Source organism: Bombina bombina, chromosome 2 (assembly GCF_027579735.1).
Source record: "Bombina bombina isolate aBomBom1 chromosome 2, aBomBom1.pri, whole genome shotgun sequence".
Taxonomy (NCBI): Eukaryota; Metazoa; Chordata; class Amphibia; order Anura; family Bombinatoridae; genus Bombina; species Bombina bombina.
Window position 1 is genome coordinate 488389759 of NC_069500.1, and position 13360 is coordinate 488403118.

The 13360-nt window shown below is 43.2% G+C and overlaps 1 protein-coding gene across 6 annotated transcripts in view; it reads left to right on the plus strand.

The window, feature by feature from the left end:
• Positions 1–13360, plus strand: part of MTMR3 (myotubularin related protein 3) — a 429098-nt gene that overhangs the window by 304494 nt on the left and 111244 nt on the right. For all 6 annotated transcript variants that reach the window (XM_053702192.1, XM_053702194.1, XM_053702196.1 and 3 more), the window contains one exon: positions 4700–4845. In XM_053702192.1, the coding sequence (XP_053558167.1) occupies positions 4700–4845 (146 nt within the window). The remainder of the gene's footprint in view (positions 1–4699; positions 4846–13360) is intronic.

Genomic DNA, 13360 nt, shown 5'->3' on the forward strand with positions numbered 1-13360 from the left:
AGAATTTTTAATTTTTGTTTTTGTCTCTTATGGAGGGTAGTACTCTTCGGCATGGGAAATGGAGATTTAAGTAGTCCTGTCAGTCTCTCAGTGAGGGCTTGGATGAAAGTTAGAGACCAGAGATGCAGGGAGTTTCTTTCTGCGAAACCATCCCAACTCAGATTAATAGTTCCTCAAGCAATCGGCGTTGTCTAACTTCGCTTCGCTGCTTGCTTTCTTCTCTCAAGTCCATGGCGGAGGCGATACTACTATCCATCACACTTGAAGGGCTGTGTTCCTGTTCCATGGCATAGATTCCGGTAAGATCGTTTCATTTTACTTTATTTGCAATGTACTGTAATGTAAATGTTTCCCGAGAGGCTACCACCTTCCTGGTCTAACTTATACATAAGGGTCTCAGTGAGTCTCTTTTAGTATCTTGGAATCGAGGGTTAATATCTCCTGAGGGGGGTTATTGAACAGGGGGGGGTTTGTAATCATGTGATTCAACCTGCTTATGTGTGATATTTACTGGGCTCGTGGTTGGAAAATTGAGGCCTTTGGAAGTGACGCAGCCTTTTGGTTGGGCACGCTTGTTTTGGACTGTACGGTTCACCTTGTGTTCGGGCGTGGCTACGTTCCGTTTTTTCCATTTCTGCATTCCCGACTGTGTGGTAAAGGAAATTTTCTAGTCGGCAGGGGTCTGGTCATAGGAGGTGGTGAGTGCCCCAGCCATTGGGGGTGTCGAGTGCCGTTTTAGTTTTCACTAATTTAGTCCATATTTAAATATCCTCTATCCAGTTATGGAGGATTCTGATGCTGAGACTGTGTTAATTTCAGATTCAGTTACAGAGGATTCTGATACTGAGACTATTTTGATTTCAGATTCTGTGTCCGGTGATGAATCCGGAGTGACCTCGTTGACGCCTGTCAGCCAGTTTGTTCCATATGCCATTTCAGAGCGCAAGGCAAGTCAAGGAACTGCTGAGCCCTCCGCCTCTGGGGGTCCTGTCCTCCGAGAGGCGAGTTCTCTACCAAATCATACTTCTGCACATGCGGGTAACTCAGTTTATGGTTCTTCCATGCGGGGTGGCGTGTTTCCCCCGGAGGTTGTAGCACGTTTTCGCTTACACATAATGTTGGCGATTGTTCGACTGCAGAGTCCAGACGTTTATCTGAGAATGTGCTCATGCCCTATTGTCCCGGGCCTTCTGCCTTTGGGAGGGCCTCTACAGTTCCCCACGGGGGTATCTGTCCCTTTAGTGTTGTGCCTTCCGTTACAGGATTGTGTGCCTTCCTGTGTTGCTCAGACATGTTTTTCAGTTATTGAATTTCAGTCGGATAATTCGAATGGTGCACCTCATTAGACATGTGGGGATGAAGTTATCTCCTTATTGTCATTTGTTTGAGATCTTTCCCAGTTTTGTGAGATAGGGCTCCGTTTGGCTGATCCTGCGAGGCCTGTGTCTTCGATGGGATGTCTTTTATTTGTTTTTGTTTCCTTCGGGAACCTTCTGGGATTGATACTCTTTATTACTTCTTCGGAAGTTGTTTTGGACGTTAGTCCTCTGTTAAAAATGTCTGTTTTCTGTTTTTTTCCCCTACGAGGGAGAATTTACGCAGCTTTCCGGTTGGGACCCTAGGTGCAGGCTGGTCCTGTCGGGTTCGTTCGGTCTTGCGGCTGTTCAGACACGTGGCGGCGCTGTTCTGCTTGGCTGGTTCGGTAGAAGTGCCGAGTGCTCAGGTTATTGTTTTTTCATGTTCAATTAAGCATTCAAGAGTACCTGTGGGTCCGTGAGATGGGAAGGATTGTTTCAGTCCTTATAGCCTTCTGTCATAGATGACCGGGCAGGGGAGTTTTCCCGCTGCGTCATTCTATCTGACATCTGATTTCATCAGAACTTAGTTTCCTCCCCCATGTGGTGGAGGGTGGGAGGGCTTAATGACCTTTACTGCTATTGAGCGGTTTGGCCTATATTTTTAGGCCTCTGGATTTGTTCTTTTGGACTTGATCTAACAGCTTGTACAGGATAGCTGTCTAGCATGCAGAAGGTTTGCAGTTTGAAACCTGTTGCAGCTCTTGACACCTTGCAGGTGTACTCGTAAGCTGATTCTAGTATTTCTAGATGCAGCTCTTACTCTTGACTGAGTTATAAGAGGCCTTTGGGTCTTCTTCCATTGCCTCCGGGGGAGTGGATCTCCTTTTAGGGATCTGTGTTTCTGGGTGATGGTTGTTCCCTGTTGTTTAGCTCTGGGTTTTCCGGAGCTGTGTAGGCTTAGTGCCTTCTCTTCCTTGCGTCCTCTTCTTGTGTGGTGGTGTTAGGGAGCCTAGTCTTGTTAGTTGGATTTTTCTGACCTCGAGGTATCCCTTGGTCGTCCTGAGGCTCTGAGAAGTATCTTCATACGACTTCTAGCCTTGCTCCTTGGAGCGTTGGACTTTAGCTAGGGGTGGTTCCTTCCTTTGGTCGGGGCTTTCGAGTTCTCTTGCTATCTGGGTTTTCCGGATATGCATCCATACACTTGCGTCTGGCTTTTTGGCCAGTTGGGGTGTTTAGTTCTAGGGTAAGGTTTGCCTGAACTATTGGGTACCGAAACCTGTTTTTCTCCCTGAGACTTCCGGTTGCTGAAGCTTTGCTTGGCCTTTTTACTGTCCCAGTCTTGGGTGGTTTTGGAATCTTGGATCTCAGGGCTGGTCGGGGTGTTCCACGGTAGTGGGAACTTGGGCTGTGTCCTTGCTCCAGCTACCTAACCTGGTCATGGTTGGCCAGGTTTTCTGAGTATTTTTTACTCTTTGTCACAGAGTAGCCCATGTCTTCTGGTGGTTAGCCGTATGGCTTGAGCCTCAAGGGTGGTTGGTTCATACCCAGCCGCTGGTGTTGGATGTCAAATTTCTGGTGCGCTTTAGGGTTGCATTCCCCTGGTCAGGTTGTCAGTGTTCCTGTGGATTCCCTGCTTTGCAGGTGAATGGGTTGGCTGTGCCTCTGCTTGGCAAGCTACTTGTAGGGGGGTCCTTTTCTAGGACATCTGTGTTGGGAATTTTTTTTCCTATTAGCTGGTGCCTTCGGGCCTTGAGGACAGTTGTTGCCCTTCCGGCATCATCCCTTTTCTTTAGGGCATATTCTCCTCCCTATGGAGATAGAGTGCTTGTTTGTGGCTTCTTCTGGATGGGAGGCGAAAAGGTGGGATCGGTTCCCCCTGGGTGTCTTGCTTGGCACCAAGCAGACTTGTTGGGCCTTTATTTGATAGATTCTTAGGTCTATGGCCTTGTTGTCTGTTTCAGAATTGGGTTGTACTTGTGCTCTGTGGGGATGGCTGTACTATCCTTACGTTCGTTCCTGTACCTGTTTCGGGATTCTTTTGTTTCCCTGTCTTGGATCCCAGGGGCTGTGTTGGTCCAGCTCAGTGTGGGTCTGCAGGTCAGGATGGCAGAGTGGTCTAAGGAACTGCGTCCGGTTAGCAGTATCCTCTGGATGTGTGAGCTTTGTTGAGTCTGGCCAGAAACTGGGAGGACTTTGCCTCTTCAGTTGCATTCCGTGCTTGCAGGATATTGGAGAGACGTCTGTTCTGTCTCTGTGCCTGGTCTTATCCCAGGTTTCGCTTGGTATAGGCATGGCCTACTTTGCCAGTTTGGGCCCTTTGGGTCTCTGTGAGCTGGGCTTTCTCATGGAGGTGTTCTTTTTGTATAGGGGACCTTTCGGTTTCCTTGGTTCTCCTTTGCCTTGTTCCCTTGGGGGTTTCGGCTGGTGTCACCATTTGTGGAGATGAATGGTGGGGGACCGTTTGTTAGGCGACGGTGTCTCCTGGAGTTAGCTTACGGTCTCTAGTTTGGCTTCTGGACTAACTGCGAGTCAGTGTCATTGGGGCTTTTCCTCTTAAAATTTTCTCGGCATCGGACAAAGGTTTTTTATATTTTTTTTATTAGGTAGCGGTTCAGGCCTGGTGCTCTCAGTATGGGCCGCCTATTGTACCCTCCCGTCTTGGCATTCTGTGTCCTCTATTTCTTGGGTATTGTTTCCCAAAAGTAATGAATGCAGCTGTGGACTTTCCATTTAAGAAAAAAAACATAAATTATGCTTACCTGATAATTTCCTTTTCTTCTGATGGAAAGAGTCCACAGCTCCCCACCCGTAATTTTATGTGGGGCGTCCTTATATTCTTCTGGTGCCTTTCACCCTGATATTTCTTCTACTGTTCCTTGTTCCTCTGCAGAATGATTGGGAGATGAGGGGAGTGGGAGTATTCAAGCCTTTGGCTGAGTTGTCTTTGCCTCCTCCTGGTGGCCAGGTTCTTATTTCCCAAAAGTAATGAATGCAGCTGTGGACTCTTCCCATCAGAAGGAAATTATCAGGTAAGCATAATTTGTTTTTTCATGGCCAACCCATTTGATTTGGTGATTCTGTGGTTTCTCATTTGGCTGAGAAACCACAGTAATGAGGAAGGAATATGCTGGCACAAATGGATAAAATCAATAATAATTGAAGCATTCATCAAAACCCTCTATTTAATGAAACTTTACATTTGGTTTCTGGATTCCTAGGAAGAGAAAAATGAAGCAGAAAAACAAAGATGAGCTTTTTAAACAATGTGAGTGTTTTTACGGATGTGTCCATCAGCTAGAAGACGGCGCTAAACTCACTTGGTGAAATTTTCTATAGATGTTATTTAATAAATTTAATTATCTTATGAGAAAAATGTTAAATATTGTTCTTCTCTTGTCCAGGTGTTGTATCCTGTGTGCCATGTTCGCAATTTAATGCTATGGAGTGCAGTCTATATGCCTGGTTCTTCTCCATCTACACCAAACGAGGAATCCTGCACCCATTATCCAGCAGCTGGTTCTGCCACAGAGGAGTCACATCTCTGTCGGTGAGATCACTTTATTGAGATAATTATTTTGGCTATTTTCCCTACTAGGGTTTTTATACCTATCTATTTAGTATATGATAATGACCAGTTTGTTAAGAATATTATTTCCTTCTAATGGCAGTGAGGGTCCCCGAAAAACATTCATTACCTATGGAAAATACTTCACCTGACCACCAGGAGTAGGCAAAGATACCCCAAACAGAACATTAAATATCCCTCCCACTTCCTCTATCTCACCACTTTAATAAAGTGTAGAAGGGCTGATTTATTTTATTTTTTTAAGACATTTAAGAATGGTGAAGCCCCTCTTAAGGTCAGTAAGGCAAAGCCCTTCTTAGACTAAAAAGTCACCATAAAAGAAATAGAAAAAAACTTCAACCAAAGTAAGAATGGTTTGTCTTTCTTGCAGTCGATAAGTCAGCATATTAAATTATTTCTATTAGCAGAAAAAGGTATGGATAAATAAGCCTTTCTGAAGGCTAATAAGTCACCATATAAAATTATTTTCTTCAGCTGAGAAAAATATTGGGAAACCTTTTTATGGCAAATGAATTGTCAAAATAATTATATTCTTTCAGAATTAAACGTTATTAAACCCCCTATATTACATTAACAGGGGATCTAGACATATATAAGAGAAAAACCATCCCTTATACAAATATCATCTCACCAGATATAAAATTAGATTGAGCAACCATAACGATAAAAAGATACCTTATAAATGTATGTCTTACCGCAGCAAAAAGAGTGCTTAAAACATCTGTTTACAGTAATAAACACTATATAAGAATCAATAAAAGGGATTAAAGCATCTGATGTTAAACCCTATTTATCATGTATAAGGGGAAGTTACAAACGGAGCCGCAATTAAGGTATATTACCGGCCCAATAGCCGATCATAATTTGCGATCGGATAGAGAAACTTCATAGAATAGAGAGTATATACTCCAATTCGATCCTCACATTCCTGGTTGTCAGGGCTACTCGGGTCGCTGATTTCTTATCTCATAGCTTTGAGCATATTTCCTAGTGTTTTTCCATGTATGGCAGATATCATGTCGGGTGAATTACCTGTTTTTTAATCCTTTAGATTATATAGACTATATACTTTTTCAGCATTTCTGTTTATCAATGCTTAAGATGTGTACCTGGTCGTTCTTTCTGTATTCCAGTATTTTTCCATAAATATTGTTATATGGACTAACAATTTATACAGTTTTATTGTTTTAGCTATGATTTACCATTCTTAATCTAAGCTTTTATTAGCGGTATCTTTATTTTCCTGTACTTATCCGCTTTTCGTTTTAGAGTATTCCTCTCCCTGGTACATTGACATATTGCAAATGTATGTGCAATTTATGCTGTTTTTCTTAATTGTGTTTTTTTCCCTAATTCAGTTGTTATGCAATCTAATTTCAGAGAGATGACTTTTATTTTGTCTTAAAGGGACACTAAACCCAAAAATTTTCTTTCATGATTCAGTTAGAGAATACAGTTTTAAACAACATTCAAATTTACTTCTATTATCTAAAATTTTTTATTTTTTAGATATCCTTTGTTGAAGAAATAGCAATGCATATGGGTGAGCCAATAACACGAGGCATCTATGTGCACCCACCAATCAGCAGCTACTGAGCCTATCTATATATGCTTTTCCGCAAAGAATATCAAGATAATGAAACAAATTACATAATAGAAGTAAATTAGAAAGTTGTTTCAAATTGCACACACTTTCTAAATCTTGAAAGAAAAAATTGGGGTTTCATGTCCCTTTAAATGTGGTTTTAGTACTTTGCAGAAGGTTTAGCTATTCCCTGTTCATTATGTGTACTTTACTGGCATCTTGTGGCCGTAATATATACTACTCCTCGAATATTTTGTATATTTGTCATGTTCCAGGGCCTATGAGAACTGTTTATTTTCTCCTTTCAAGTGTTGCCAGAATCAGACTTCTAATGCTCTCTCATACTTCTCTGCTGCAGAGAATAATTATATTTGTTTTATTATCATTTTCAGATGCTTCTTTTTTCTGAAGTGGGATATATTTGTGTGTGTGTATGTATGTGTGTATGTATTTATATATATATATATATATATATAAGTCCCAAGTGGATCCCACACTCACTACTTCAACACAGCCTCCGGGGTGCACTTAAAACGGTAATATGCTGGTTAAATAAGAAAGGCACTCTCCGTATTTGATCAATCCAATTTTACTGCCTTTCTTATTTAACCGGTATATATAAATATATGTGTGTGTGTGTGTATATATCCAGTACTTTTGTATTCTCCTCTCTTATTTCTTAAATAAGCATTCTGAGGGTTGTCATAGCTTTATCAGTGCTTACACTTTTTTTTATACTGAGCCCTAGTTGGGTGTTTTCAAACTCTTACTCTTGTTTATGGTGAGGTTTGGCTTTTCATATTACATCATGATATTGTGTAATGGCTTTCTCATGTTTAGAAATCTTGCACTTTTTCTGATAATACATTTAGTTCAGAGATCTATTGGCATCTCAGCTTTTTATCATCCCTTAGTTCGGGTCCTTTGGGAGCAGCCTTAGAGAGGCTTTCCCATTTTTTTTCTGCTGAAGAAATTTATTTCTCCAACATAGGTGTGTCCGGTCCACGGCGTCATCCTTACTTGTGGGATATTCTCTTCCCCAACAGGAAATGGCAAAGAGCCCAGCAAAGCTGGTCACATGATCCCTCCTAGGCTCCGCCTACCCCAGTCATTCTCTTTGCCGTTGTACAGGCAACATCTCCACGGAGATGGCTTAGAGTTTTTTAGTGTTTAACTGTAGTTTTTATTATTCAATCAAGAGTTTGTTATTTTGAAATAGTGCTGGTATGTACTATTTACTCAGAAACAGAAAAGAGATGAAGATTTCTGTTTGTATGAGGAAAATGATTTTAGCAACCGTCACTAAAATCCATGGCTGTTCCACACAGGACTGTTGAGAGCAATTAACTTCAGTTGGGGGAACAGTGAGCAGTCTCTTGCTGCTTGAGGTATGACACATTCTAACAAGACGATGTAATGCTGGAAGCTGTCATTTTCCCTCTGGGATCCGGTAAGCCATGTTTATTACGATTGTAAATAAGGGCTTCAAAAAGGGCTTATTAAGACTGTAGACTTTTTTTGGGCTAAATCGATTGATTATTAACACATATTTAGCCTTGAGGAATCATTTTATCTGGGTATTTTGATATAATAATATCGGCAGGCACTGTTTTAGACACCTTATTCTTTAGGGGCTTTCCCAAAGCATAGGCAGAGCCTCATTTTCGCGCCGGTGTTGCGCACTTGTTTTTGAGAGGCATGGCATGCAGTCGCATGTGAGAGGAGCTCTGATACTTAGAAAAGACTTTCTGAAGGCGTCATTTGGTATCGTATTCCCCTTGGGGCTTGGTTGGGTCTCAGCAAAGCAGATACCAGGGACTGTAAAGGGGTTAAAGTTCAAAACGGCTCCGGTTCCGTTATTTTAAGGGTTAAAGCTTCCAAATTTGGTGTGCAATACTTTTAAGGCTTTAAGACACTGTGGTGAAAATTTGAACAATTCCTTCATGTTTTTTCGCATTTGCAGTAATAAAGTGTGTTCAGTTTAAAATTTAAAGTGACAGTAACGGTTTTATTTTAAAACGTTTTTTGTACTTGTTATCAAGTTTATGCCTGTTTAACATGTCTGAACTACCAGATAGACTGTGTTCTGAATGTGGGGAAGCCAGAATTCCTATTAATTTAAATAAATGTGATTTATGTGACAATGACAATGATGCCCAAGATGATTCCTCAAGTGAGGGGAGTAAGCATGGTACTGCATCATTCCCTCCTTCGTCTACACGAGTCTTGCCCACTCAGGAGGCCCCTAGTACATCTAGCGCGCCAATACTCCTTACTATGCAACAATTAACGGCTGTAATGGATAATTCTGTCAAAAACATTTTAGCCAAAATGAACACTTATCAGCGTAAGCGCGACTGCTCTGTTTTAGATACTGAAGAGCATGACGACGCTGATATTAATATTTCTGAAGGGCCCCTAACTCAGTCTGATGGGGCCAGGGAGGTTTTGTCTGAGGGAGAAATTACTGATTCAGGGAACATTTCTCAACAAGCTGAACCTGATGTGATTGCATTTAAATTTAAGTTGGAACATCTCCGCATTCTGCTTAAGGAGGTATTATCCACTCTGGATGATTGTGACAAGTTGGTCATCCCAGAGAAACTATGTAAAATGGACAAGTTCCTAGAGGTGCCGGGGCTCCCAGAAGCTTTTCCTATACCCAAGCGGGTGGCGGACATTGTTAATAAAGAATGGGAAAGGCCCGGTATTCCTTTCGTCCCTCCCCCCATATTTAAAAAATTGTTTCCTATGGTCGACCCCAGAAAGGACTTATGGCAGACAGTCCCCAAGGTCGAGGGAGCGGTTTCCACTTTAAACAAACGCACCACTATACCCATAGAGGATAGTTGTGCTTTCAAAGATCCTATGGATAAAAAATTAGAAGGTTTGCTTAAAAAGATGTTTGTTCAGCAGGGTTACCTTCTACAACCAATTTCATGCATTGTCCCTGTCGCTACAGCCGCATGTTTCTGGTTCGATGAGCTGATAAAGGCGGTCGACAGTGATTCTCCTCCTTATGAGGAGATTATGGACAGAATCAATGCTCTCAAATTGGCTAATTCTTTCACCCTAGACGCCACTTTGCAATTGGCTAGGTTAGCGGCTAAGAATTCTGGGTTTGCTATTGTGGCGCGCAGAGCGCTTTGGTTGAAATCTTGGTCGGCTGATGCGTCTTCCAAGAACAAGCTACTTAACATTCCTTTCAAGGGGAAAACGCTGTTTGGCCCTGACTTGAAAGAGATTATCTCGGATATCACTGGGGGTAAGGGCCACGCCCTTCCTCAGGATCGGCCTTTCAAGGCAAAAAATAAACCTAATTTTCGTCCCTTTCGTAGAAACGGACCAGCCCAAAGTGCTACGTCCTCTAAGCAAGAGGGTAATACTTCTCAAGCCAAGCCAGCTTGGAGACCAATGCAAGGCTGGAACAAGGGAAAGCAGGCCAAGAAACCTGCCACTGCTACCAAGACAGCATGAAATGTTGGCCCCCGATCCGGGACCGGATCTGGTGGGGGGCAGACTCTCTCTCTTCGCTCAGGCTTGGGCAAGAGATGTTCTGGATCCTTGGGCGCTAGAAATAGTCTCCCAAGGTTATCTTCTGGAATTCAAGGGACTTCCCCCAAGGGGGAGGTTCCACAGGTCTCAGTTGTCTTCAGACCACATAAAAAGACAGGCATTCTTACATTGTGTAGAAGACCTGTTAAAAATGGGAGTGATTCATCCCGTTCCATTAAGAGAACAAGGGATGGGGTTCTACTCCAATCTGTTTATAGTTCCCAAAAAAGAGGGAACGTTCAGACCAATCTTAGATCTCAAGATCTTAAACAAGTTTCTCAAGGTTCCATCGTTCAAGATGGAAACCATTCGAACTATTCTTCCTTCCATCCAGGAAGGTCAATTCATGACCACGGTGGATTTAAAGGATGCGTATCTACATATTCCTATCCACAAGGAACATCATCGGTTCCTGAGGTTCGCATTCCTGGACAAACATTACCAGTTCGTGGCGCTTCCTTTCGGATTAGCCACTGCTCCAAGGATTTTCACAAAGGTACTAGGGTCCCTTCTAGCTGTGCTAAGACCAAGGGGCATTGCTGTAGTACCTTACTTGGACGACATTCTGATTCAAGCGTCGTCCCTTCCTCAAGCAAAGGCTCACACGGACATTGTCCTGGCCTTTCTCAGATCTCACGGATGGAAAGTGAACGTGGAAAAGAGTTCTCTATCTCCGTCAACAAGGGTTCCCTTCTTGGGAACAATAATAGACTCCTTAGAAATGAGGATTTTTCTGACAGAGGCCAGAAAAACAAAACTTCTAGACTCTTGTCGGATACTCCATTCCGTTCCTCTTCCTTCCATAGCTCAGTGCATGGAAGTGATCGGGTTGATGGTAGCGGCAATGGACATAGTTCCTTTTGCACGCATTCATCTAAGACCATTACAACTGTGCATGCTCAGTCAGTGGAATGGGGACTATACAGACTTGTCTCCGAAGATACAAGTAAATCAGAGGACCTGAGACTCACTCCGTTGGTGGCTGTCCCTGGACAACCTGTCACGAGGGATGACATTCCGCAGACCAGAGTGGGTCATTGTCACGACCGACGCCAGTCTGATGGGCTGGGGCGCGGTCTGGGGATCCCTGAAAGCTCAGGGTCTTTGGTCTCGGGAAGAATCTCTTCTACCGATAAATATTCTGGAACTGAGAGCGATATTCAATGCTCTCAAGGCTTGGCCTCAGCTAGCGAGGGCCAAGTTCATACGGTTTCAATCAGACAACATGACAACTGTTGCGTACATCAACCATCAGGGGGGAACAAGGAGTTCCCTGGCGATGGAAGAAGTGACCAAAATCATTCTATGGGCGGAGTCTCACTCCTGCCACCTGTCTGCTATCCACATCCCAGGAGTGGAAAATTGGGAAGCGGATTTTCTGAGTCGTCAGACATTGCATCCGGGGGAGTGGGAACTCCATCCGGAAATCTTTGCCCAAGTCACTCAGCTGTGGGGCATTCCAGACATGGATCTGATGGCCTCTCGTCAGAACTTCAAAGTTCCTTGCTACGGGTCCAGATCCAGGGATCCCAAGGCGGCTCTAGTGGATGCACTAGTAGCACCTTGGACCTTCAAACTAGCTTATGTGTTCCCGCCGTTTCCTCTCATCCCCAGGCTGGTAGCCAGGATCAATCGGGAGAGGGCGTCGGTGATCTTGATAGCTCCTGCGTGGCCACGCAGGACTTGGTACGCAGATCTGGTGAATATGTCATCGGCTCCTCCTTGGAAGCTACCTTTGAGACGAGACCTTCTTGTTCAGGGTCCGTTCGAACATCCGAATCTGGTTTCACTCCAGCTGACTGCTTGGAGATTGAACGCTTGATCTTATCGAAGCGAGGATTCTCAGATTCTGTTATCGATACTCTTGTTCAGGCCAGAAAGCCTGTAACTAGAAAGATTTACCACAAAATTTGGAAAAAATATATCTGTTGGTGTGAATCTAAAGGATTCCCTTGGGACAAGGTTAAGATTCCTAGGATTCTATCCTTCCTTCAAGAAGGATTGGAAAAAGGATTATCTGCAAGTTCCCTGAAGGGACAGATTTCTGCCTTGTCTGTGTTACTTCACAAAAAGCTGGCCGCTGTGCCAGATGTTCAAGCCTTTGTTCAGGCTCTGGTTAGAATTAAGCCTGTTTACAAACCTTTGACTCCTCCTTGGAGTCTCAATTTAGTTCTTTCAGTTCTTCAGGGGGTTCCGTTTGAACCCTTGCATTCCGTTGATATTAAGTTATTATCTTGGAAAGTTTTGTTTTTAGTTGCAATTTCTTCTGCTAGAAGAGTTTCAGAATTATCTGCTCTGCAGTGTTCTCCTCCTTATCTGGTGTTCCATGCAGATAAGGTGGTTTTACGTACTAAACCTGGTTTTCTTCCAAAAGTTGTTTCTAACAAAAACATTAACCAGGAGATTATCGTACCTTCTCTGTGTCCGAAACCAGTTTCAAAGAAGGAACGTTTGTTGCACAATTTGGATGTTGTTCGCGCTCTAAAATTCTATTTAGATGCTACAAAGGATTTTAGACAAACATCTTCCTTGTTTGTTGTTTATTCTGGTAAAAGGAGAGGTCAAAAAGCAACTTCTACCTCTCTCTCTTTTTGGATTAAAAGCATCATCAGATTGGCTTACGAGACTGCCGGACGGCAGCCTCCCGAAAGAATCACAGCTCATTCCACTAGGGCTGTGGCTTCCACATGGGCCTTCAAGAACGAGGCTTCTGTTGATCAGATATGTAGGGCAGCGACTTGGTCTTCACTGCACACTTTTACCAAATTTTACAAGTTTGATACTTTTGCTTCTTCTGAGGCTATTTTTGGGAGAAAGGTTTTGCAAGCCGTGGTGCCTTCCATTTAGGTGACCTGATTTGCTCCCTCCCTTCATCCGTGTCCTAAAGCTTTGGTATTGGTTCCCACAAGTAAGGATGACGCCGTGGACCGGACACACCTATGTTGGAGAAAACAGAATTTATGTTTACCTGATAAATTACTTTCTCCAACGGTGTGTCCGGTCCACGGCCCGCCCTGGTTTTTTTTTAATCAGGTCTGATAATTTATTTTCTTTAACTACAGTCACCACGGTACCATATGGTTTCTCCTATGCAAATATTCCTCCTTAACGTCGGTCGAATGACTGGGGTAGGCGGAGCCTAGGAGGGATCATGTGACCAGCTTTGCTGGGCTCTTTGCCATTTCCTGTTGGGGAAGAGAATATCCCACAAGTAAGGATGACGCCGTGGACCGGACACACCGTTGGAGAAAGTAATTTATCAGGTAAACATAAATTCTGTTTTTCTATGGTGCCTTTTTAGCCTTGAGTAGGCTTTTACCGTTCCATTTTTATTGC